This window comes from Pezoporus wallicus, unplaced genomic scaffold, assembly GCF_028554395.1.
Source record: "Pezoporus wallicus isolate ANWC-B61680 ecotype Strahan unplaced genomic scaffold, APGP_CSIRO_Pwel_v1 scaffold_11491, whole genome shotgun sequence".
Lineage (NCBI taxonomy): Eukaryota > Metazoa > Chordata > Aves > Psittaciformes > Psittacidae > Pezoporus > Pezoporus wallicus.
Genome location: NW_026642649.1, coordinates 8653670 through 8677372, shown reverse-complemented (window position 1 = coordinate 8677372; position 23703 = coordinate 8653670). Strand labels below are relative to the sequence as shown.

The 23703-nt window shown below is 41.9% G+C and overlaps 1 protein-coding gene across 8 annotated transcripts in view; it reads right to left on the bottom strand.

Moving 5' to 3' along the window:
• The window catches only part of TPK1 (thiamin pyrophosphokinase 1), a 284419-nt gene extending 261239 nt beyond the window's left edge, over nucleotides 1-23180 (bottom strand). For 6 of the 8 annotated variants that reach the window (XR_008975134.1, XR_008975133.1, XM_057431250.1 and 3 more), the window contains exon 1: nucleotides 22392-22494. Coding sequence is in view for 5 of the 8 variants with exons in the window: in XM_057431250.1 (XP_057287233.1) it covers nucleotides 22392-22434 (43 nt within the window). In the remaining 3 variants the exon portion in view is untranslated. Of the gene's footprint in view, nucleotides 1-22391; nucleotides 22495-23056 lie in introns of those variants that run through there. The other 2 variants (XM_057431251.1, XM_057431246.1) reach the window with 2 other exon arrangements.
• Between the last annotated feature and the right edge of the window lie 523 nt (nucleotides 23181-23703).

Here is a 23703-nt window from a genome sequence, read left to right as displayed (position 1 = left end):
AGTTCCTAGATATTAGAACAATGGTGTTTTGTAGTAACAACCAAACAGGAGAGAGTAAATGACAAAAAAACCAATCCAGTGTTACATAAAAACCAGAGCCAGTTAAATGTAAGAGAAGAATTACATTGTGTGAGATAAAAGTGGTCACCAATTAGATGACCCAGACAACCTTCTTCATTCTTGTTACCTTTACAATGACTTGATAAATTGTAAGGTAGGAGTTGCATTCACTACATATCCTGATAAACATGTTATTTAAAACATTTCGTTGCTAGTATTTTTGTTTCCAGAAAAGACTGCATTCACAAAGTACAAAACTGTTCGACCCTCATCTACTTATAAAAGTATATAATCTAATACCAGGTAATATAAAACAGCTTATCAACTCCTTTTCCTCCCATTTGGGAATATACACACTATACTGACACCTACCAGGAGGAAATCTGAATCAAAAGCAAACAGTTCAGCAACAATTGGTGTCCCAGTGCTGCAGCCTAGGCTCTGTGAGGTGTGAGACTTCAATAATCCATCTGCTTTTTCAAGACAAGGTCAAGAGACGTTCTAAACGTCAGAACAAAAGAACTGCTATATAGTGGCAGCACTTCTACAGGGACACAAAACAAAAGTCAGCTTGCTTTCTTCCTTAAGGCCCAGCGCTGCATTCCACTCTTCAAGTGACCTCTTCTTCAGCTGTCATTTCAGTAAGTTCTGAAAAATAATTAAACCAAAAAGGACACATTGGTCTGTCACTAAACCTCTTGAGATCTGCACCAAAAGGCCTTTTTCCATAGTCAGAGCATAGTGTTGACATATAGATATAACTATATTTACTTGGGTTTTTACTGGGAGAGTGGTTACAAAACAAGTTTTTATTGCTCTTCTGATGGGAAATTTGTATTACAAACTGTCATGCGCTCTGGCTCAAAATAAGCTTATTATTTTTTACCATGTCTATAACTAATTACAGGGGTTTTTAATAAGACTAGAATACTGTGTGTTGCACCTAGCTTTTTTGATATATTTTTTTTCTGAGGTAATCTGGAAATATACTGAAATCCTGAAAGTTAAAATGTCCACACTAAGAGCCACATTTGCTTTATTTTTACACAACTTTAATGTCTCAAGTGATTAAAAAAACAGAACTATTCAGACACTGGGTTCTGTTTGGGTTTTTTTTTTTACGGGAGAGAAGGATCGAATCACTTTCCTGCATCATTTTCTTCAGTGCTTTGCCATAATCATCATCGATATAATTGTAATGCATTTACAGTTTTCCATACAAGGAGCTCAATCACTTCACAAAACATCCAAGACAAAAAAGCTCTTCTACACTTCAGCTTGCTATAAGATGTGCTTTAGTTCCATAAGGAAATGTTAACATGTGAAATGAGGTCCATATGAAAACAATGTACTTGGCAAATGCCCTTTAAGATGCCACATACTCTTTATTTACTGATGATTCAGTTCTGGTAAGAGAGGAAAATACTGCGATTCATTGCGCTGAAAATTATTGTCATTGGATTTTACTGATATCAGAAGAATCACACCCCTAACGTGCTCTTTGAGAATGACAGCCAAACCCACCAAAAAACCATACATGGAATACTTTATTATGTTACCTCATACTTAATTATGAGTACCCTGACTAGGAACCCTTATGCAGGACGACGTAGCAGAAGATTTAACTCTGGATAAGACTATTTTCCGCAATTATGCTCTCACAATGTAAAGAGTTTTTCTGCATATAGATTTGTACCCACTTAACTAAATCAATGCTGTAAAAGCTGCTGTCCTTTACCTTGGTGAGTTTTGACAGTGATTTCCAAAGGTACAGAATTGAACATCTAAGTTTGAAAAAACCATGAACATGTAATGTGGATGCATTTGTCTTTATCATAGCACTTTTCCCCCTCATTTAAGTTGAATGAGTTGACTATCATATCGCTCAGACAACCACTGCTAAACCAGTGTGATAAAACATTGGTGTCTGTGGGGCACTCTGAACTAACCTGCCCCTTGCTCACCAAAACAGGAGTGCCCACTTTGCCACCCCACTACCCCGGGCAGAGTGACCTCCAGCAGAGACAAACTCTCAGATGGTGACTGGGAGGGCAGAGTTAAGTCTTAATCCAGAACAGTGATTTCTCCAGTTAACAGCAGCTTCTACCTTTAGTTCTTTAGAAATTAAATACTAGGTACTGAAAATGAGCAAATATATAAAGTTCTGTCTACTCCATTGTTCTGACACAATAAGAAGTATTACAGGCTTTGAGAAGAGTACAGAAATTGGGCATGCATGAAACACACTTCCCCTATTGTGTCACTCAGCTCCCAGTGTTTAGTAACTGAACCAGAAGCTGCATCCAGGTTTTAATAATAGCTGCTATTTATTTCTCCATCAGTTTCTCTAATCCCTCTTGAAACTCTTAATACTTTTCATTTCCCTCATATCTGTGGCTGTAAGCTGGTACAGTTTAATTGGAGTCTGCACAAAAATTAATTCTTTTGCTCCAAACCTTCTGTGCAACAGTTTCATTTCACAGCCTCAGCTCTGGCAATGGGAAAGACAAAAAAACATCCAACCCACAACATAAAAATAAATTGTTCCTAGTTGCCTTTTCTTTGGGGGTAATTATGATTTTGCAGGTTTCTACTGTATTTTCTCTCAGTCATCTCTTTTCCAAGCTGAAGTTCTGGTCTATTTAGTCTCTTTGCATGGAAACGCTCCATACTACTCACTGTCCTTATTACCCGTTTCTATACTTTTGTTGTATAAAATTGACTGTATGCTTCCCCTCTACAGTAAATTTCATTGGATTCAGCTTTCATCTAACCCAGTAGCAAACAAAACTCTGAGATCAACAACCTAAAGTCAAACTCTTAATTACATTAATATGAAAAATCTTAAGAACTGATGAAATGACTTAAAAGAAGACAGGAAAAGACACACTTAGTGCTAACATAAATGGGGACAATAATATCATAGAATCACAGAAAGGTTTGGGTTGGAAGGCACCTTAAACTCGCCCAGTTCCACCCCCCCGCCAAGGGCAAGGACACCTTACACTAAACCATGTCACCCAAGGCTCTGTCCAACCTGGCTTTGATGAGGAAATACCAAGGTGTATCAGGTGAGAATCTGTCACTAGAGGCAGGATGGTTCAGTCTTAATTAGGCTGAGTTTGAAGGAATTACTTCCACCTTACAACTCACCATGTTTTTACAATGCACAATAGGCTTCTGTATGCCAGGATGGTTCAGCAGGCATAGGAACATTAAAAGAAAAAGTATACCTAAATCACCTTACATTGTCTTTTTGGAAGTCTGGGTATAAACTACTGCTGTCTTGCACTTTGAATAAGGGTTGTATTATTTTAGGACTGCTTTTTCCTTGACTGTCAGGTTTTTTGTTTTCTTCCAAAGAAATACAAGCAGACATTAAATTTAAAGCACACTGGAATGAAAATATCTCTCTAAGAAGTAAGCATATTTTACCATGTAGCACCAGGCTCTGCATTTACAGAAGAAAAAAGATGCAGCAGATAGAGAAAACTAGAACATTTTTGAGCAAACATCTTTTTGTCTCAAGATAAAGACTCATTAATAAAACAAATTTGTCACAGGAAAGATGAGGTTTGGTAAACATGTTTGTTTCCAAACTCTCTGAAGCTGTTAAACTATCCTAGGTCATCATTCTGCAAGGGAATATGTCACTGGGAGAGAATTTTCACTATTAAAGCATGAACTTCAACAGTCACATCTGAAATAAAACAGTTTAAGATAATTTAAATGAAAATGCTTTGGTTGATCCTAGTTAAGATTTAGGGACTTCTCTGAGAATTCTTCTTGTGCTAATTTAGGACAAAGATGTCTTTTGGAAAGCTGCATAATTTTTCAGGACAGAATCTTCTCTCAACCCCAGACCTGCAGTAAACGCACAAAGTGTCAGTGAATACAGGTGCTCATCTCATTTACTCTTCTGAAAGCTACAGACAGTGAGTACAGCAGCCCTTTTATAGGAGTGGGGGAAGAGGTGAGCTAGAACTCCACAGATGCAGACAATCTGCTGCTCTGGATCTACCAGGTGATAGGGCCTCCAGTCTTCCAATATCACAGGTGACCTTGGTGGCATACTGCCAAAATAAATGACTGGAAGCTGAAAACCAAGTCAGTCACAATCTAAGATACAACCTGCACACACACTAAGAACAGAACAACATACCCATTAAAGATATAAAGACAGACAAGGGTGATGTCATAGTCTACCATGATTACTTCATTATATCATGATTACAATGAAAGGGAAGAGTATTCCAAGAGCTAAAACATACCTGCTTGCAGCATCTGTTTGCTGTCTACAAGGCCCAATTCTTTCTGATGAATGTAACCAACAGAAAATAGCAATAAAACACTATGGGAAACAAGCACTACATGCACCACTTTCAGTAAAACCACCGACATCTGTTGTTCACACATGAAAAGTTATTGACAATTTTAATTTGGATTTAGAATAGAGCACTCAATTATTGCAGGGTAGTTGGTTCCTTAGGTTTGCTTTGTGGGGTTTGGGGTTTGTTTTCTTTTTAGAAAGACCTGTATCACCTCTAAACTCCTAAGCTGTTGTACAATGCGGAATACACAGATTTTTAGTGGTGTCTGAAAAGATCACCAACTAATAATACTAATTTTTATCAACTGTCTTCACAGCTTAATTCTTACTGAAAAAATCCAATACAACAATAAAAATGCTAATTGAGAAAGTTTGGGGAAGATGCTGCAGACAACACAGCACAGGAAATTAGCTCTGTAGATGATGTGGAAAAGATGGCTTATAAAGTCAACAAGATATTACTTAAGGCAAGAGAAACAATTAGAGTATTAACACTGAAGAGAAAGCAAACATTTTGCCATCAAATATAATGAAGCTAATTAAAAGTGAAATGACAATTAAGATACGAATATGAAAACAAAAATCAAACAAGACAGAAGGCCAGAGTTCACAGACTCAAAATCCAAACCAATGTGTTCAAACACACAGCACCTATAGAGAACCTGAATGGACTGCAGTTTATCATTTGGGGGGGGTGGTTTGTATATGCTAAAACAAAAAGATCCATACTCCTTCAGGCATGGATTGGTCTGCTTTTTTTAAGAAAAAAAGGAGATTTTATGGGTACCAGATACAAAACTAAAAGGCAAGAATACACTTACAGTGAGTGAGTGCTTGAAAAACAGTAGGCTGTACAACAGTACAAGCTATGAGCGTGTACTGCTGTAGAAAATATTTTTCTGATACTTTAGAAGCATGACAGGTGCCAGATCCAATTCTGCTTACACCACTAATCTAATTCACATAACCTGATGAATCAACAGGGGATTTATACTCACCAAGGCATTTTACACTATAACCAGACTTTTCTACTCAATGCCATCACCAGTTGGACTGCACACAAACACTTCAGGCCCCTTGGTTCAGCAGGGCTTTTGCAAGAGAACCAGGGTATTGAACAGTCTCAAGACTGGTCAACAATGCCAACGTGTTCCAAGTTACTTCTTTCTCATTTCTCCTCTTACAAAACTCTGAAGATCCTCTGGTTACCCCCTCGTCCTACTGTTTCTGGACAATCCCATTCATAACTAGACTATTAGATGATGCTGACCTTACCCTCTGCTGCTGGCTCCCCTCTGTCAATATTGACTTCTTGGCAATGTTTTCTTCACAGATGTCCTGCAGCAGTTTCAACCTAAAGGCTCTGCGTGAGCTATTTGAATTTTCAATACTTTGTTAAACCACCCCACATTTGTGAAAACCTCAAACTCACTATATATTATCCTTTAAAATCTCCTCAAATTTACCTGGTGCCACAATACCTAAAACACACATTGGCAGTTAAGCAGTTTGCATGCTATTATTTACTACTCACAGTGCTTATGGCAGTCATCTCACCTTTACATGGCGACTTCTTTCTCTCTTTTCTCAGTTTATATTACAAATATCCTAGCTGCTGTCTTAACCTAGTATGTGAATCATTTTGAGTAAGAACCAGTCTACACATTAATTTCAACTAGCTTGAAGGCTTCATCTTTCAGGACATATTTCAATGCAAACAGAGGTTTAAATTTTGTTTTTAATAAGCCATTCCTATACGGGTGAGTATTCATTGTGCTCAGAAAAATATAATGAGACAATGTGGAGTCAGGAAAATTCCCAGAAATGAGGAGAAAACAAAGAAAATAAAAAAGAAAAAAAAAGGAAGAACAGAACATCCCATAAACAAAGTTCCCTAATTACAGAACATGCAATGCGAGGAAATAACGATCCCCTCTCCCACTATTTAGGAGCATCCCTTGCCAATTTAGCCTTTGAACAAGTTGGGGCACTGTCTGCGTAACATCTGCATACGTCAACCTGTAATGTCGTATAAAATATAATTGCTTAATAATGAATTGCTGAACAGAGTGCTCAAGAGAAAAGGAACATGGATTTTCAGCATGCAGCTTTTGAATTCTGATTAGCCAGGCTATACACTTATTCCGTATGTTACAATGACCAGGTCTGCATAGGATTTTGGAAGTCAGAAGGCTTCAGAAGTGTGACAATGACCTTGCTGATCAAAATTCCATACAAATTGTCACAATTCCATTACCACTGACAGGATGCTAACCAGTAGGTGCAGAATTCTGAGCCAGCTGGAAATGCCTACACAATACGGAGCAGGGATACACAAAGACACAATAAGAGGTCGTCAAAAGAGTATTGCTGTATCAGCACACCACTCTGTACCAGGAGCACTGCCATGAAGTAACAGTCCTCTCTTTCTGCTCATTCTGGAGCTGTCTGCAGCACAGCACTGTAGGCACCATTTCCAAAGAAAGAATTTATTGCTAATAACCAAACAATTGTAAAGATAATAATGTTATAACACATAATGGTTTTAAGCATATATCCCATGACACTTAATTGGAGTTATACATTAATTCAAAACACAACAAACATAATAATCAATGAACAGCTTGAGTACCTCTAGCAAATACTCTGGGTGAAGCACTTGCAAAGAAATCCCTTTAAGGATCACATCTGCTTTACTACAATGTAACAGGGGAATCTACACTCTTTTGCTTCTATAAGAATTAAAATACTGCAGAAGTTGTTAAATTTCAAAGAGTCTTTTTGATTAACTCGCTGTGAATGTAAAGAAAAAAACCAACCCCAATCACTTTGCAAGAAAATGAGGCTAAAATTGACCCATCTTATACTAAACTCCAAAAGCAGATGCACGATTTATGGACAAAGCTCCAGGACCATCTGGCGCTACATGCACTGACCACATTTTTGTTGAGACACATGCACTTTTCTAAGCACTGCAAGGCACAAAACGTATTTCAGGGGATCTCTTGATCTCCTTAAAGACAGACACTGTTTCAAGAAGTCAGTTTCTCAAATCGTAAGTCTGCTAGTCTCAAGCCATAAATGTGAGTTTCCAAAATTTCACTCCACTATTCAAACCAGGGCCAAAAGGAGACCGGATATGATTTTTCCACTGATTTCAATGTTATGAATGCTAGCAGTGGGAGCTGCAAGTCTTGCCTTTCACCCCTCCACTCCCAGTAGGAGACACTGTCTCCAAGAAAATGCTGTATAGATATCTGCAAGGTATGATTTTCAACCAACTTAATTATATTTGACAAAAAACTGCATGGACACTCTTGTTTCAACTCCCACTAGGGTTACTTTAGTTTATTTAAGTTCTTTTTCTTAGGAACACATTTAAGTTAAACTGAGTAAGCTGCTTTCACATCACAAAACAGAGTCCATAAAGGGATTTGTAAAAGTTTACTTACACAGCACAGCTCGTGCTTTAAATAAACTTTCTCATGTGAACAGTATTAAACTGCCACTTGTCTCCAAATTCCCCAAACAAATTTAAAAGCAAGGTACATTCTTTCCTCTCCAGCACAATCTCAGCCTCTACTGACTCAGTGATGCTACTTACAGACAATACCCTTTTACTCCTAGCATGCTCTTAAGGGATCCCTGGGTAAACTTACCCTTTTCTAACACATTACAAGAGCACATAGCTGGAATTTTACAAACATTTCTAAAGCAGCCACCCACAGAGGAAATATTTGAAAGACAGAGTTCATGATGGCCCTGAAAAGCCAGCAGTACATCACTTACCAAGAAAGAAGATATGAGTACTCACAATAGGCATACCCTAATGTAACTAAGCAGGAAAGATCCGTTCACATATAATCACTGTTGAAAACAGATGTACATTTCATACTTCCAATAGGATTTGATAAAGTCATAGCTATAGAACAAAAAGCAGGTTAGACAAAGCATTGAAGGAGTTATCAAGTTTCCAATGAATAGAGCTTCATGATCTAACTGATTAAACCCAATGAAATACAGGAAGGTAAAATAACCACCATTTTCATTAAATGTTCTGAATTAGTTAAGTTACGTCTGCTCTTTTGGACATACAAGCTCAAGCTAAGGAAGCACTAGAATGGCAACACCTAGTTTCCATCTGTCTGACTTTTGTTTTCAAGAAAAATCAAATGCCATACATCACAGGGGACAGAACTAAAAGACATAAGCTAGAAAGGTGACATTAAGCAGGCTGTGTGCTCACTGGACCCCATTCACAATCTCAGAAGTAGCTGGATGCATTTGGTAAAAAGCGATTGACATTTATGTTTTCCTCAGTAGACCTAATTAGGTCTGACATACATCCATTCACACTCAAATAGGCACAGAAACCTTCAAGGCTGTTTTCCAATTATTTCCACCTAGACTGCCTCATTCTAAAAGGACTGGGTATCTCAACCTTCAAAAGATGCTACAGGTGCTGCTCACACATCTTCTCGCAGCACACAAACCTCTAACAAGAAAAATACTTATTATTTAAAACTCATGGCTTTCAATACAGGAAAATTGTTTTTCCTACTCTCAGCCTCTTGAATCCCATTTTTATCTGTGATTGACAGAATTTTATTGACACAAATGGTACAAGTACCGTTCTAGTAAAGTTTTAAAGGCCCCGAAAGCCAGTCCTGTTCATAACAGTATTATTAATGTAATAACATTAATAGCCATCTGAAAAGAGTAAAAGGTGCTAAAGGATGGAAAAGTAAATTTTTACACATGGAAGACATTCAGATAATACAACTTCCCCAAAGAGGCTAAGAAAGATTAAAGTTAAGATAAAGGTCACTTGAAAAGACACATTGTATTTAGCACTGTATCACAGGGAGGCAGTAGAATCCCCAACTCAAAAGAGCCTCCTCTCTTTGCTTTTCTCAGGAAAACAGCTTTTTAGCTGCTGGCTCTTTTGGCTGCCAGTCTTGTAAGCTATACATCTGCACAAGCTCTGGTTACCTCAACGTTGAGTGGGACCCCAGGAAAGTGCTCCATTCAGCCATGGGGGTTTCTCTGTACAAGGTGAGACCTCAGAGTGTTCCAGGCTTGAACAGCATTTTGTCATCTACCTCCTCTACCACAGACGTCCTGCGAGGACTTCAGGATGCTAAAACAATACAGGAATAACACATGCCGAGTTCAGCCTTCTACTTAAACCTAAACTTCAGAAGTATAAAGCTGCATATAAATGCATTCCTAATTTAGACTCTTCTGTGTCATACTTAGAGACGCTTACTCTGCCTCTGAGAAGTACCATGGTATTCTCACACTGTTCTGCACCGCCTTATTCTGCAACTCCAACATCATTTTAGGGTTTGGTGCCAATGCTAGCAAATTTCAACCCTTAAACTCATTCAGTTCATGTTTCCTCTCTCACAGGAGACTGGCTATTTACTTCTGTTCTCTAAGGAAGCTCATAGCATGAATGACAAAATGTCAGGAATAATTAGGAAAACTAGTTTTATGCCTCTAAAGAACAAAATGTTGTCTTTGTCCTCTGAGGCAGGGCGTTGTCTTCTCTAAACAAAAAGAATGGCTTTTGGCATCCATTAAGTAAATTCAAGCCAGCATATCATTTAGAAACAACCTGTATTTATTCCTGCATCTTGCTACAATTCTTTCCTCTGTTTTAGGACATCACCTTCTGCACCCTCTACAGTCACGGTCTACTGTGAGTGGCAGCAGAATAACTCCTAGATTCAAACCCCTTATTCCCTTCCCTAGGGAAATCACCCACATTTTTTGCTGCTCCAGACTATTCAGCAATTTATGATATAGCAGTCCAGAAAATACTCTTCCCCAGCCTCCTCCTCTGCTTCCTTACCATTGCAATGTATTTTATTTCTATGAAATAGTTATTAACTACCAAGCACTGGAATTGGACATGCGTATTCAGGACCATCAAAATAATACAAGCACAGCTGCTTCTTGATGCAATATATCAGGGAAAACATCTCAGTGCCGTACCCTTTTCCTAAGTGCTACAGTCTTCTAGGTTAGTAGCTCAAGCTTCAAGTATAAAGCAACGAACACCTTCCCCCCCCTCCCCCCCCATTAAAAACTACCCACAGGTATATCACAAGAATTCCATTTGTTTCCAAGCCCCAGCTTGTGTGCCAAGATGTGTTGCGGAGCCACTGGTCTGCTGCACGCCACCCTTGAAGTGCTGACATGTTTTGACAATGCTGCAACCGATTCTGATTTGTAAAGCTGAAGAGAGAGTGGATACTGACCTCAGCCATCTGCCAGTGCAGCAGTTGCACACAGATTTCGTAACTGATGTACCTCAAATCACCAGGTATCATGTAATTTGATGCATACTTTCTCACTGGAAATAATAATGACTGTATAAATTACACTGGCAACAGGCTTTGTTGCTATAGTGACATGCACGACAATTAAAGGAATTAATTCTGTCAGTATAATATAGGGTAAACAATAGAGAAACTTTGTAGATGCATTCTCTTCCTGATTTTTACTCTCAGAAACACATACTCTGAGTTGGGGGGACAGGGGGAGAGAGATAGGAGCTATTTTCTGAAAAGAAGCTTCCTGAAAATCTAAATTTGCTTTTGGACATCAGGAAAAAGCAGATTCTAGAAACTCCTGTAACAGACTCTGGGAGACACTTATTAATACAAAAGATCACCTGTAAAAACTAATGGAATGAGAGGACTTGTAAGTGTAACCGCTTTGAAACCTCTAGAAACTAAAATGACAATTAGCAGCAGTATGGAAACTGCTGAAACCAGATCACATTCCTCTGTCTGGCAAATTCACAGCAATTGCTACGCACAGTTTTCACTCCTTATTTCAGAGTTTATGGACCTTCATTCCTCACACCCCTTTTCCCATACTTGTGTACTTCCAATGTCAGCTGTGATTTTGCTAAAAATCATGTATGGATAGGTATCATTACTGCAAAAGAAAGCATCAGTAAGTTACAGAATGTAAACTTCAAACCACAAGACTAAGTCCTGCTTGTCTGAACCCCCCAATTGAATCTAGCATAATTACCTGAGTAAGTCTGCAGAAATGGCCTGTCCTTCATTGCCTCTACATATATGATATATATATGTGCAAATATATATACGTGCACATTGCAGTCTCCTATGCTTTCGTACATCTAGTCCTTTCCTCTGCCCCTAAGTAGAATCAGGTCTCTACATAATTCCTCTTCATCTACCCTTGACAAAGGAAAGGGTAGATGAAGTGACAGGGACTACATCATCTTCTCAAAAAATGTATTCCAGTGCTTTCTCCTGCTATCTATACTTTTTTCCCCTTAATATCTAACTTGAGGCACCTTTGCTGCAGTTGAAATTCATTTCTTAACCAGCTGCAACAGAACCAGTGCCTATTTCCAAGATCTGTTACATATGCTCTTGGGGAAGCTATGAATGGGACAATTCTTTTGTACAGATAGACTATCAGCTGCAAAGGGTCTTCCACTGAACAGAACAGCAGGCTTTCCTTCCTAAATGCTCCTCTTTTGATAGGCTCCTCCACTTGAGGAAAGTAACAAAATTCTTTTTACCTACTGATTCTGTCACAAGATGTGTACTTTCCATATGTATTTCCCATTGGGAGAAGAGAAGAAAAGAGAAGAGTAAACAACAAAGGATCAGACTACAAAATTTATAAACTCTCACAAAACCACTAGCTCTTCCTCCGCATTCCTAAATTTAGATTTCCTCTCTGCTATTCTAATTTACATTATTTGGGCTGTACAACTGCATTATTTCAGACTTCAGTCCCTTTGTTAGTACTCTGATGCCTTACATTTATTCAGTTCCAACTCTGTTCTCAAAGGAAACTGGCTATTTATTTCAGCAAATGTATTCAGCAAATATAAATCTGGGTGAGAAACAGAATAGTTGGGTATAATGTTGTGTAAGCTCAGCGTAACTATTCACTCTGCTGCCTGAATTTAAGCCTTTTCTTCCTTGTGGGATTCACAATTATAATATTTATTGATAAATAAGGATAGAATCCATGGAAATAATTTTAAAGCTTTTGATAGCACACAGTACCCAGCACTAAATTCAGCACACTGTGTAGTATATTCTTACTGTAGTAAGTTCTTGCTGCCTAGGAGCCACAACCAAGCACTACAGGGTTTGTTAGGTTTGTTTTGCTTTATTTTATTTTAAAACCATACAACAAAACATAAGGAGGAAGTAGAGTCCTCTGAACTTCTGAACCACATTGCAAGAGGTCTGAAATCGGCTTCCCATTCTCAAAGCCCTTCTTTGCAACATAAGACGATCCACTTGACACTCTGTACTGCAGTACCCTTTCTTTTCCCACAATCTGTCCTGTCTACTTAAATAGTAAGGAAAAGTAGTGTCTCGTGTGATAGGCTCAATGTTGTAGATTTACGGATTCAGAGGCCAGAACAGATCACAGTGACAATCTAATTTAGCCTCTTGTATAAAGGATAGCCTGAAATTCATTCTTGTTTCAAGTTAAGTATGACTTGCAACTGCTTTACACTGATGAAGAACCCACCTTTCTCTAGGTACAGGGTTCAAATGGCTGGTTATTCTTCCACATGTTAAAAAAACCTGTACCTAATTCCAGTACGAATTTGTCTGGCTCCTATATCCAACCTCTGGGTCTTGTTATGCCTTTGTCTGCTTGATAAAACATAGCTACTGCAATACCAATAATAAACTACACTATGTGTTATCTAAACAGCATTCCTCCTTAACTGCACCCCTAGGACAGCTCTGACACTACCTTACTGGAGCTAGCTGACACTTAAAGCTTTTGGCAACAAGTATGCAATAAAACATCTGTTGTGACACCCCTTCTAAGCACCCTCTCTCCCACACCATATGGCCATCTCCACTGAGTGGTACTGCAAGGCCACAACCCAGCTCTCATCACTCCCCGTCCTCCCCAGGGAAGGCAGACACTGACTGATAATTGCACACAAACTTCACACTCCATCAGCACGAAAAACAGCCTGCTGCAGTGAAAGGAGATGCGCAGAGCATGTCCACGTTACAACACACGCTACCCATGTCATCGCTGCCAGAAAACCCTCCTTGTGGAAGTGCAGCATACTCTCAGATAAGGGATCTATCTCCAGAACTGCTGTTGCTGCTCCTCCTCAATGCTCTGCTTGTCACAGTCAAATCAGCTGTTAAATATAAAAGCAAATAAATCCCACACATACATACAAGATTTCATTGACATACTAGTGCCCTTCTGCTACAGAAGCAGAAGACTACTCGCCTTTCATATACTCCTTCATTGCTTCCGTAATTGTGAATTATATTTGTGGGCAGAAAACAAAGAAAAAAAAAAATATACAGGCAGCATTCTGCCTCTCCTGACAGCCTCTGCTGTGCCTCCAAACAGGTCCACAGACACCCTTTACTGACACTGTCAGAGAAGTCAAAGCCTTTCCACATGATGAAATCTTGAGACCCCAGTACTTTGTAGCATCAATGTATTTTCCTTTTGCTGCAGAACTAACTTCTTGGTGTCAGACACACAGACAACTTTTAGCACTAGAGCCACTCAACAATTTGGTCAAAACTGTATGTATAAATATCATGGAATGCCACTCTTATTGCTGTGCTGTCCAGGAACAGTGTTGACTGGATAATTATGAGGAAAGCATAGATGGAAAAAGAGGGGCTAAAGTAAAAGAAAAAAAAAATAAAACCAAGCAGAATCCATACCAGCAATCACAAGTACAAAATAAATTGTGAGGGGACAGGTTCTGCTCCTACTGAATTCACTGGCTGGCTTCCCATTTATTTCAATTGGACTGATAAACACTTGCATCCCTCCAGCCTCTGTCCTGCCAGAAAGAAAGGCTGGCAGACCATCCATCAATGTGAGCTACAAAGAATCAGCACCAGCGCTGACAAAATTCAACTGCCATTCAAAATAAAATTCAAAGCTAGGAAATGACAGGAAAAGCCTTCCAGCAGCTTCAGCTGCAATTGGATGTACAGCAAGGGCTTTAATTTAAAAGCAATCCAAGAGCTACAGTGTGTAGTCTGTGTGTAAAATTTAACTGAATGTTCCTGTAGCACCTTCAAATTCTCAATTCTCTTTTTAATTATGCAAAGGCAGTACCACACAAACACTTAATCATATTCCTCGTGTTTAAGGTCAGAGTCGGATGGAAAGGAAAACCTGTTTCCATAAATTACTTTTATGTAACCTAGCACAGCTATAAATTACAGACAGATGCAAGCCAAAAAAGCTTACAAACCAGTTATCCTTTGCTGTGATCAGGTACAGTCACTTGGGTGGAAAAGACAACTGGCAGTCCTTTTCAATTCCGAAATTATTTGGCAATAGATTAGATTAGTTAATCTTACTGGACACACTGCAAATTTCCCTCTCTCTGAAAGGATGGGAAATGCTCTTTTAACATACCAAAAACCAAGTGTATACATCAGAGGCCTCTCCCATTGATTTACTGTATTTTGCACTGGTAAGCTCTGCTACTGGCTTGTTGCACTGGTTGGTTGGTTGTGGGTTGTTTTCTGGTTTGGGGTGTGTTCCCCCTCCCCTCCTTTTATCCATATTTTTCAACACCAGGGCATTGAGACCGGCATAGATTATTGTCATTATGTCACATCGAAATAAACCTTTTAAATTTCTAGCTAGTAATTTCCCTGGACAAAGCACTAATTAACAGGAATCTTCTTTAAGGTCCTAATACTTTAGGTTACATCCAAACCTAAAACTCACCAGAGGCAAAAGCTGCCATGAACTGATTTATGAAGGGAAATCTGCAAGCCCTTTTACTTGTTTCCAGGTGGTTTGTTTGCTTGGAGTTATTTTTAGTTTATTTGGGGTTTGTTTTTCCTTTTTGAGACTTTGATTTTAGGTTTTACTCTTGATACTACTATTTTCCACATAGATTAAGCTTTGATTAATGTCTCAGAATGTTCAAATCTAAAGCAAATCCACAAGTATGCCTGGGATCTGTTACTCTGGATTCTGAAAAATCTTAAAGTTCTTTGTGTTACGTTTTCTCCTGTGTAAATGAAGTGCTTCGTTTCTTTACCTCTTATTCAATTTCTGCATAAATCAGAGTTGGACGAGCTTTACAAAGTGGAAAAAAAAAGTAAGGCTCTTCAGTTTGCCACTTCCAGAAAGTGAGACTAGTTTTCATATATATGTATACACAGAGATTTGAGATATAACATCATGTTAAAGCTGTTGCGAAACTGTTAAAATATCTTAAGAGCTTACCACAGTAAGTAAACAGCAAACAAAACTAACACCTGAAAGTCCAGTATTTTCCTTCACTTCTTATACCTTCTAAGATTAATATTGTGCTCTTTAGCAAGTTTAAACAGTTTCTAGCTGTCCTGCACACATTTAAGTGGATCCAAGCAACATGAACATTTTGATATCTGGAATAAGTGTGTTTCCCACTTCCTTAACTGATGTTAAATCACAGGAGGAAAACACAAGCCAAAGAAACAGAGGCTACAGGGGACCAGGTAATGTATCTCCTAGCTTCAAGGCTCAACCTGCTCCACCTAACTGACTCCTCATACAACTCTGTGTACTCCGTGTAAGCAAGCTGCTCCTAAGGCCTCAACTGAGAGAAAATAACAAGACGCTCGAACAGGAATTTATAAGAGCACTGTCCTATCTGTGCAAGCAATAATGACTGGAAGTTCTTGTCTCAGAAGCTCCAGTGACATCATTATTGCTCTTATACTCTTGGGGGGGGGGGGAGGGGGGGGGGAGATTGTTTTTTCTCTTTGGGTTTGGGAGTGTTTGATCATTTTTTAAGATCGCTTCAGTCCCCTCCACCACTATATTCCCATCCAGAGAGTCAGTTATGTCTTACTAGTGACTGCAAGATAAGCAACCATTGTTGCACTGACAGGGCACAAGACAAGAATCCACCATTCACACAAACAGCAACTGGCTTTGATGTCAACTTATTTCAAAAGGGAGTTCTGTGCGGGCATACAAAAATAAGTAAATGTATTTTCATGTCCTATTAGCTCAAACTGCTGCACTATTTCAAATAATACATCTCCATAAAGTAGTAAAAACCACCTCACAACATCAAGAACTCCAAAAGCTTTCAGTGTGTAAACGCAAGGATCTAACAGAAATGGGTGAGGTTAATAATGGTTATGTTTGCTAACTGCCCCCTGTAATACTTGATTCATAAGTGCACCTGTAAGTAATCTATGCAATAATGCTCACAGAACGATTATTGACCTAGCACAGAGATTAGCAAGCAGCAGGGTCCAAGACTGAATATTTACAGCTACTTCAAAAACAAGCTAAGGCATCCCAGGTAACATAACTAAATGACTGGTGTTACTACTTATTTGAAATGAAGAGCAGGAGCAGGTCAGCCACATTCACGTAAAAAAAAGGCACTGTAAATGCATTTCAATTTCAAAGACAATAACGGCATAATAGCCATATGGAAGTGCTTGCTCACTTCATTGAGGAACTCCTGAAGTAGTCTTAAGAACTGATACCCCTGCTAACATTTTTCAAATTAAAGGACATGGAACTGTTGGAACAAGTCCAGAGGAGGCCACAAGGATGATCAGGGGACTGGAGCACCTCCTGTATGAAGACAGGCTGAGAAAGTTGGGGCTGTTCAGCCTGGAGAAGAGAAGGCTGCATGGAGACCTCAGAGCAGCCTTCCAGGATCTGAAGGGGGCCTATAGGGATGCTGGGAAGGGACTCTTCATTACAGACTCTAGTGACAGGACAAGGGGTAACGGGTTAAAACTTAAACAGGGGAAGTTTAGGTTGGATATAAGAAGGAAATTCTTTCCTGTTAGGGTGGTGAGGCACTGGAATGGGCTGCCCAGGGAGGTTGTGAATGCTCCATCCCTGGCAGTGTTCAAGACCAGGTTGGACGAGGCCTTGGGTGATATGATTTAGTGTAAGGTGTCCCTGCCCATGGCAGGGGGGTTGGAACTAGGTGAGCTTAAGGTCCTTTCCAACCCTAACGATTCTATGATTCTAACTTTGGTGAACTCAATCACAGCTTTTGAGCGACCTAATTCACCCAAAAACTTGACTGGTCTGACACAACAGCAACAGCACAAAACCTGTAAAATTACAGAGCTATCCAATGGTCTGGGACTGCACCCACTTCCATTTGCCTTTAATGCTTAACAGCTACAAAGGCCACGAGGTTTGTTTCCTAACCCTATGACTGTCCGGATCTTACCACAGAATTCTGGGTATTAGACAACAAGATAATGCATCACAGAGACCACGCAGAGCTCTAGTGAAGGGGGATTTAGGTGGTTTTTGGCATTTCTACCAGGCTGGAGGTCATTCAGTGAGTAGCAAACATGTCACCATTTTACAAATAATTTTCAATCCTTAGTGTCAGAAGAAAGAGAACATTAAGGAAGAACTTCAAGCCCCAAGCATTTAAAAAGGAATATGGCGATATAATCCTCTCCGAGATAACCTGCTTACAGTCAGTAACACTGCCAGCAAAAGACATACAGTAAAGCAAGAGACAATCAAGCCTGCAGAATGATGGAAGATCATTCACAACATATTGTTACTTCCTCTTGTTCTCTTCGCTTTAAATTCAATGCAGAATTTTATAGTCCCCTTGCACAAAGGAACAGCTATATATTTCCATATAATTCTGAAGTCCTTTGTCCTATTTGTTGTGGCATTGTCTCACATGACATATAGATGACCTTGCTTCAGGGGGATGAAGCTACACACCCTCTTCTCAGCAGACTGAGTCTTAAATCACTAGCTCTTGATGCAGCACAGTTCAGGAGTGCATTTGGTCACAGGACTCAGGAAGAGAAGAAGTGACTGGCAGAACCAACTCTCACTGGTAGCACAGGCTCCCTGTCAGTCATAGGAAGCTCAGCTCCAACAAACCCTCTGCAAGGCACAGAAGAGACCAGAAGGACCAGATTTGCTGGTTCTTTGTAGTCCCTCAACAAGACAAGACATAACACTCATACTGAGAGCTGTTGGATTATAAACTGAGGAAGACATCCTCCTTCTGCATCACTCCACTTGATAAAACCAATCATGAGCTGCACTTTAAGGACTGTGCAAGGCAAAGAATTATTAAACACATCTGGAGATACATGAGAATCCAGGCCATGTTATGGCACACAATGTAAAACGTTGCTGTGAGAAAACACAGCTTAGTAAACCAGCACTCTGCCCTTCTGAAAGTCTCAAGTGGTATTCCAGGGCAACTTTATTAGAGGATGCTACAGAACTTACACTGTTAATCAGACACAAGCATCACAAGCATAGCATACTCAGCTCCTAAAGTTCACAGTATTAAAATAATAAATTAGAAACACTTGTATCTCTGCAGAAATGCCTGCTGCACAGTCTGAGACAATCAGCAGGAGGCAATGAGAGTGCAAAAAAAGGGTATAAACAGCAGGAGGTTAATGTCTAGCCTATAGCAGGATACCCCAAAAGAAACAAAGCTACTCTTGTCATGATTCACAGGCCCATAGTGTGGTATCATTATGAGCCTTCTGAAACAGCTGTTTCAGAGCTTCACCCTATGAAGCTTCTGCCTGACCCTTTCACAGCAGCATACAGGACTTCAGGGTGAACCCCTGTGAGACTTTTTAACAGTTTCATTTCATGAGAAAATAAGAATATATGTTTCAGTATGCAATACTCAGAGCTTAACCCCACTTCAACTTCTATCTTCTTACCCATTCTAAACTACATTAGGCAAATCAACACAGTTCTGAAGCCCACAGCACAGTGTTCCGACTGTTGCGCAGTGATTTTCAACTATGCTCCAGCTGGCTGACTGAATAACATTCAATGTCCCTGAGTACATTAGTTAGCACAGCAGTTCTCAAATATCTACTGCCTGGACTTCAATCAGGTGCAATATAGGGAAACGTGCAATCTAAATAAGAAGTAGCCCTAACTACACTGACTAAAAATACCAAAATGCATGTGGACCTGAAATTATAATTCAGGTACCTAATATTAGGTTCCAAACCTATGTTTTATTCTTTTCCACATAAATATCAGCACCACTTCTGAACACCTTCAAAAAGAAATATAAAATAACTAATAACCTCCAAACATAGCTGACAAATCTTTCCCATTCTCCTCACCATAAGGTGCCACTGTGTTTGCACATATGGTGGGGATGCTTTAGAAAGCATCCAGAAACATAATATACATTGCTAATGTACATTTGTGCTATTGAAGGCAAGGAAACAAGGCCTGTAGTACTCCAATGTCCTCACAAGAGTTTATTTTGAAACCTCACATCAAGCCTCTAAGGAGCATCATGTTCTACACAAATTAGCTTTGTATTATTTGGACGTTTACATACATATCCCACTGAAGCAAACAAATGAAAGAACTACTGATAATTCCTCGCAAAGAATTTGGGAGCCTCATTTCACCCACTCAACTCTGAAAACTGTATTTCTGAGTTCCCCAAGTAGGATACCAGATTTTAAACTATGAAATTGCCAAATCTGCTCAGCCTTGCAGACTTTGAGTAGGCTAAACCAATCGGAAGTGCTGGTAATGAATGTCTGTAACGACAACAAGGATCCTGATGCAGTACCACTTGGCATTTCACAGTCACGCTATCCTGTGTAACCAAGTCAACTCATGTACTTGTAGCAGCCATTTTTTCAGATGAAGCAGGCTTCCTGACACTCAGCTGAAGCCTCTGGTCTGAGAAGCCTGCGAGTCATTTGACAACTGTGAAAAAACACCCAAATCTTCACCTCCAATCAGACATAACCAAAGGGGGGGAGGGGGGGCAACCCAAACAACAACTGGTGGAAACTGGGGATGTGCAGTAACCCTAACATCATACAAATGCCTATCAAAAGCAAATGGCTTAGAATATAAATAGTGATGCCGGCTCTTACCCAGGGATAAACTCTTAAGGTACATTTTTTGTCTTGCCTTACTATATACTTAATAAGTAATTAGTCCTCATTACTACAAGAGCACATTATGCTGCAATAAATCAAACCTCACCTATGATTATCTCACCCCCGTGCTTATCACTTCTTTCTACCCAAAGCAGTGATGCATCTCAAAATACACACAGTCAAATATACATTTCTGGCTCTGAACACATCCTGAAAAAAAACTTAAAAAATCAGAGCAAAATGCAATTAAAAAAAATATATATACAGGAAAGAGTTTGAACATGTTCTTAGACTGCTAGCTGTAAAAAAATATTGAACTGCTAAAAGCATGTTATAACTCTTCCCTTCCGCCTGATCTTGCTAGTGAATAAAGAACACAGACCTCACCACGGCAGCTTAAGTTGCAGTGACAGAACAGAGCAGAAAAGAGCAGCGCAAGTCAGATTTCAGCCACTATGCCAAAATGTTTTCTTACACAGCTTTAAAGTCACATTATAAAAAGATAGAAATATTTACTGTTTATAATGGTATAACTGAATAGCAAATCAGGTCATACTGAAGTAGATACTGCAATGACATAGGGAATAAGAGGTACCTATTCCAAACAGTGTACAAGCTACTAAAATCATAGAATGGTTTGGGTTGGAAAGGACTTTAAAGCTCATCCAGTTCCAACCCCCTGCCACAGGCAGGGAAACGTTTCACTAAGAGCAGGTTGCTCCAAGCCCCATTCAACCTGGCCTTGAACACTGCCAGGGATGGGGCAGCCACAGCTTCCCCTGTGCCAGGACCTCATCACAGATTAACAACTTTTTTCCTAATACCTAATCTCAATCTCCCCTGTGTCAATTTAAAGCCATTCCCCCTTGCCATGTCAATATATGCCCCTGTAAAAAGGTCCCTCTCCAGATTTCTTGTCAGCCCCCTAATTTAGGCACTGGAGCAGCTCTAAGGTCTCCCCTTAAGGAGCCTTCTCTTCTCCAGGCTGAACCAGCCCAGCTCTCTCAGCCTGGCTCCAGAGCAGAGCTGCTCCGGCCCTCACAGCATTTCCGTGGCCTCCTCTGGACTAGCTCCAGCAGCTCCACGTCCCTCTTGTGTTGTTGCCCCAAAGCTGCAGTATGGGTCTCATGAGAGCAGAGGGTGAAAATCCCCTCCCTCGACCTCCTGGTCATGCTCCTTTTGATGCAGCCCAGCACACGGGTAGGGGGTGGATGTTCTGGGCTTAAGCGTACAGTGAAGCTGGCTCATGTTGAGCCTCTCCTCAGCCAACACCCCCAAGTCCTCCTCCCCAGGGCTGCTCTCATTCAGTCCAGTCTGCACCCAGCCTGTAGTTGTGCTTTAGACTGCCCCGACCCAGGAGCAGGACTTTGCAACAGATGAGTCTGGGCTTACTACAGGTGCTCTGTTCTCAAGAGATAACAAGGCTAATGCTATATATTAGTAATGCTTGCCTCTCAGGCCTCCAAAATAACACACAAAACCAGACCACTCAAAAACAGCTTAGTAAAACCTCAAGAAAAACCCCAAACCAAGCTCTAACGCTTAGCGTTGCAGAACTGAAGAGGCAAGCAGGGAGGAGCGCTCAGGCAGGAGCTTCTGCCGGCAGGGCAAAACCTCGCACGCCAAAAGCACACCAAGCACCGAGGGCTCCTTGCCAAGGGATACGCTTCACTGACAGCACAAGAAACCTACGGCGAGCTCACTAAAAGTACCGATTAAACCCAAAGGGGGTGAAATTTCAAACACCAGTTTGAAGCAAGAGGGGGTTAAATGATCACAAATCGGTGGATGAAACACAGACCGACTGAGGCGCGGCAGACTCGGGCCCGGCCCGGAGGGCGGCCCCTTACGGAGAGCCAGCGGCTGCGCAAGCACAACGCTACACCTCCTGAACCGGAGCGTTCCAAACCTAGCACGCACAGGCGACAGGGGAGGGCGTCTTTGCATCTCGGCAGCGTCACCGGCTGCCCCCAGCGCAGCGCTGGAGCCGCCCCGCCTCACTCCGCCCTCCCCTTCCTTGCCCCCCCTCCCCCCCCCGTCCCCTCACGGCGGGCGGGTGGCGGTGCGCGGTACCGTACCGGCGGGCAGGAGGCAGTCCAGCGGCGCGAGTGCGCGCTCCATGTCCGCCCAGCCGGCGGCGGGGGAGAGCCCTGAGCCAGCGCGGCGGGAACGGGGGAGATGAGGGACACACAGAGCCAGGCGGGAGGGACTAGCGGTGCTGCCGGCCCTTCTTCCCTAAGGAACTGCTCCTCCCATCGGGCACCTGCAGCCGCGCGCCCGGGGCGGTGCGTCTGACCCGGCGGGAAGAGGGGGTGTGGAGGTGAAAGGCAAGAAGAGAGAATCGATCGCCGTCGCCATCCGTTGCTCGGCGATGGATTCAGCGGCGGGAAGGCGGGGCAGGGGGAGCGGCTGAGCGGCGGCTGCCCCCGGGGCCTGTGCTGAGGGGGAGCGGGCGGCTCAGGGGCAGTGCGGGCACCGAGGGGCGGGAGAGGTGCGGCCGTGCACTCCCGTCCCAGTGCGGGCCTTCACCTCTGCGTCCTGGGGCTGCGGTTCCCGCCGCCCTTCCGTGACGCTTCCGGCACCGGAGCAATGCCGGCTCGCTACGGCGGCGTTTAGGAGGACGATGGCGTGCTCGCTTTTTCGCCTTCTGAAAGCGCGGCCGCGTTGAGTTCCTTTTCATTGAACATTTAGAGCGCGGAGGGGTCACTTATGGCGGAGCGATGGGCACCATCAGTAAAAATACCTGCATGTCACTGTCGGGACTGGAAGTGTTCTGCTTTGAGAGCCGGTGACGGACGGCTCGCTCAGTACCAAAGTGGTTGATAGCTCTCGGTCCGCTGAAACTGAAACCAAAACAAGCGTACCCAGCGTGCTTCCCCAGCCCGCAGTGCGCGGAGCTCGCCCCTCACCGCCACCGCAGGCTGCTCCCCGGCCCGGCCCCACAGCAGAGGGCAGCAGAGCCCGCGGCTCCGGTCCCCCCGCGGCGCGGCGCCGAGCGGGTGCTTCGCAGAGGCACCCTGGGGTGGGACAAGGCGGGAGGGTGAGGTCTCGGTTTGGAGGTGTTTGGAGGATGACGTTGTGATATGAAAAGGACCCGCGGGTGCTGACTGTCAGAGCTGAGCATGAGCAGCTTGTGTCCAGGCTGCCAAGAAGCCAACAGCACCCTGGTCTGTATCAGCAGTCGTGTGGTCTGCAGGGCCAGGGCAGTGATTGTCCTGTGCTGGGCACCGGTGAGGCCGCACCTTGAATCCTGTGCTCAGTTCTGGGTCCCTCACTACAAGAGAGACATTGAGGTGCTGGAGCGTGGTCAGAGGAGGGCAAAGGAGCTGCTGCAGGGCCTGGAGCACAAGTGTGATGGGGAACGGCTGAGGGACCTGGAGGGTTTAGTCT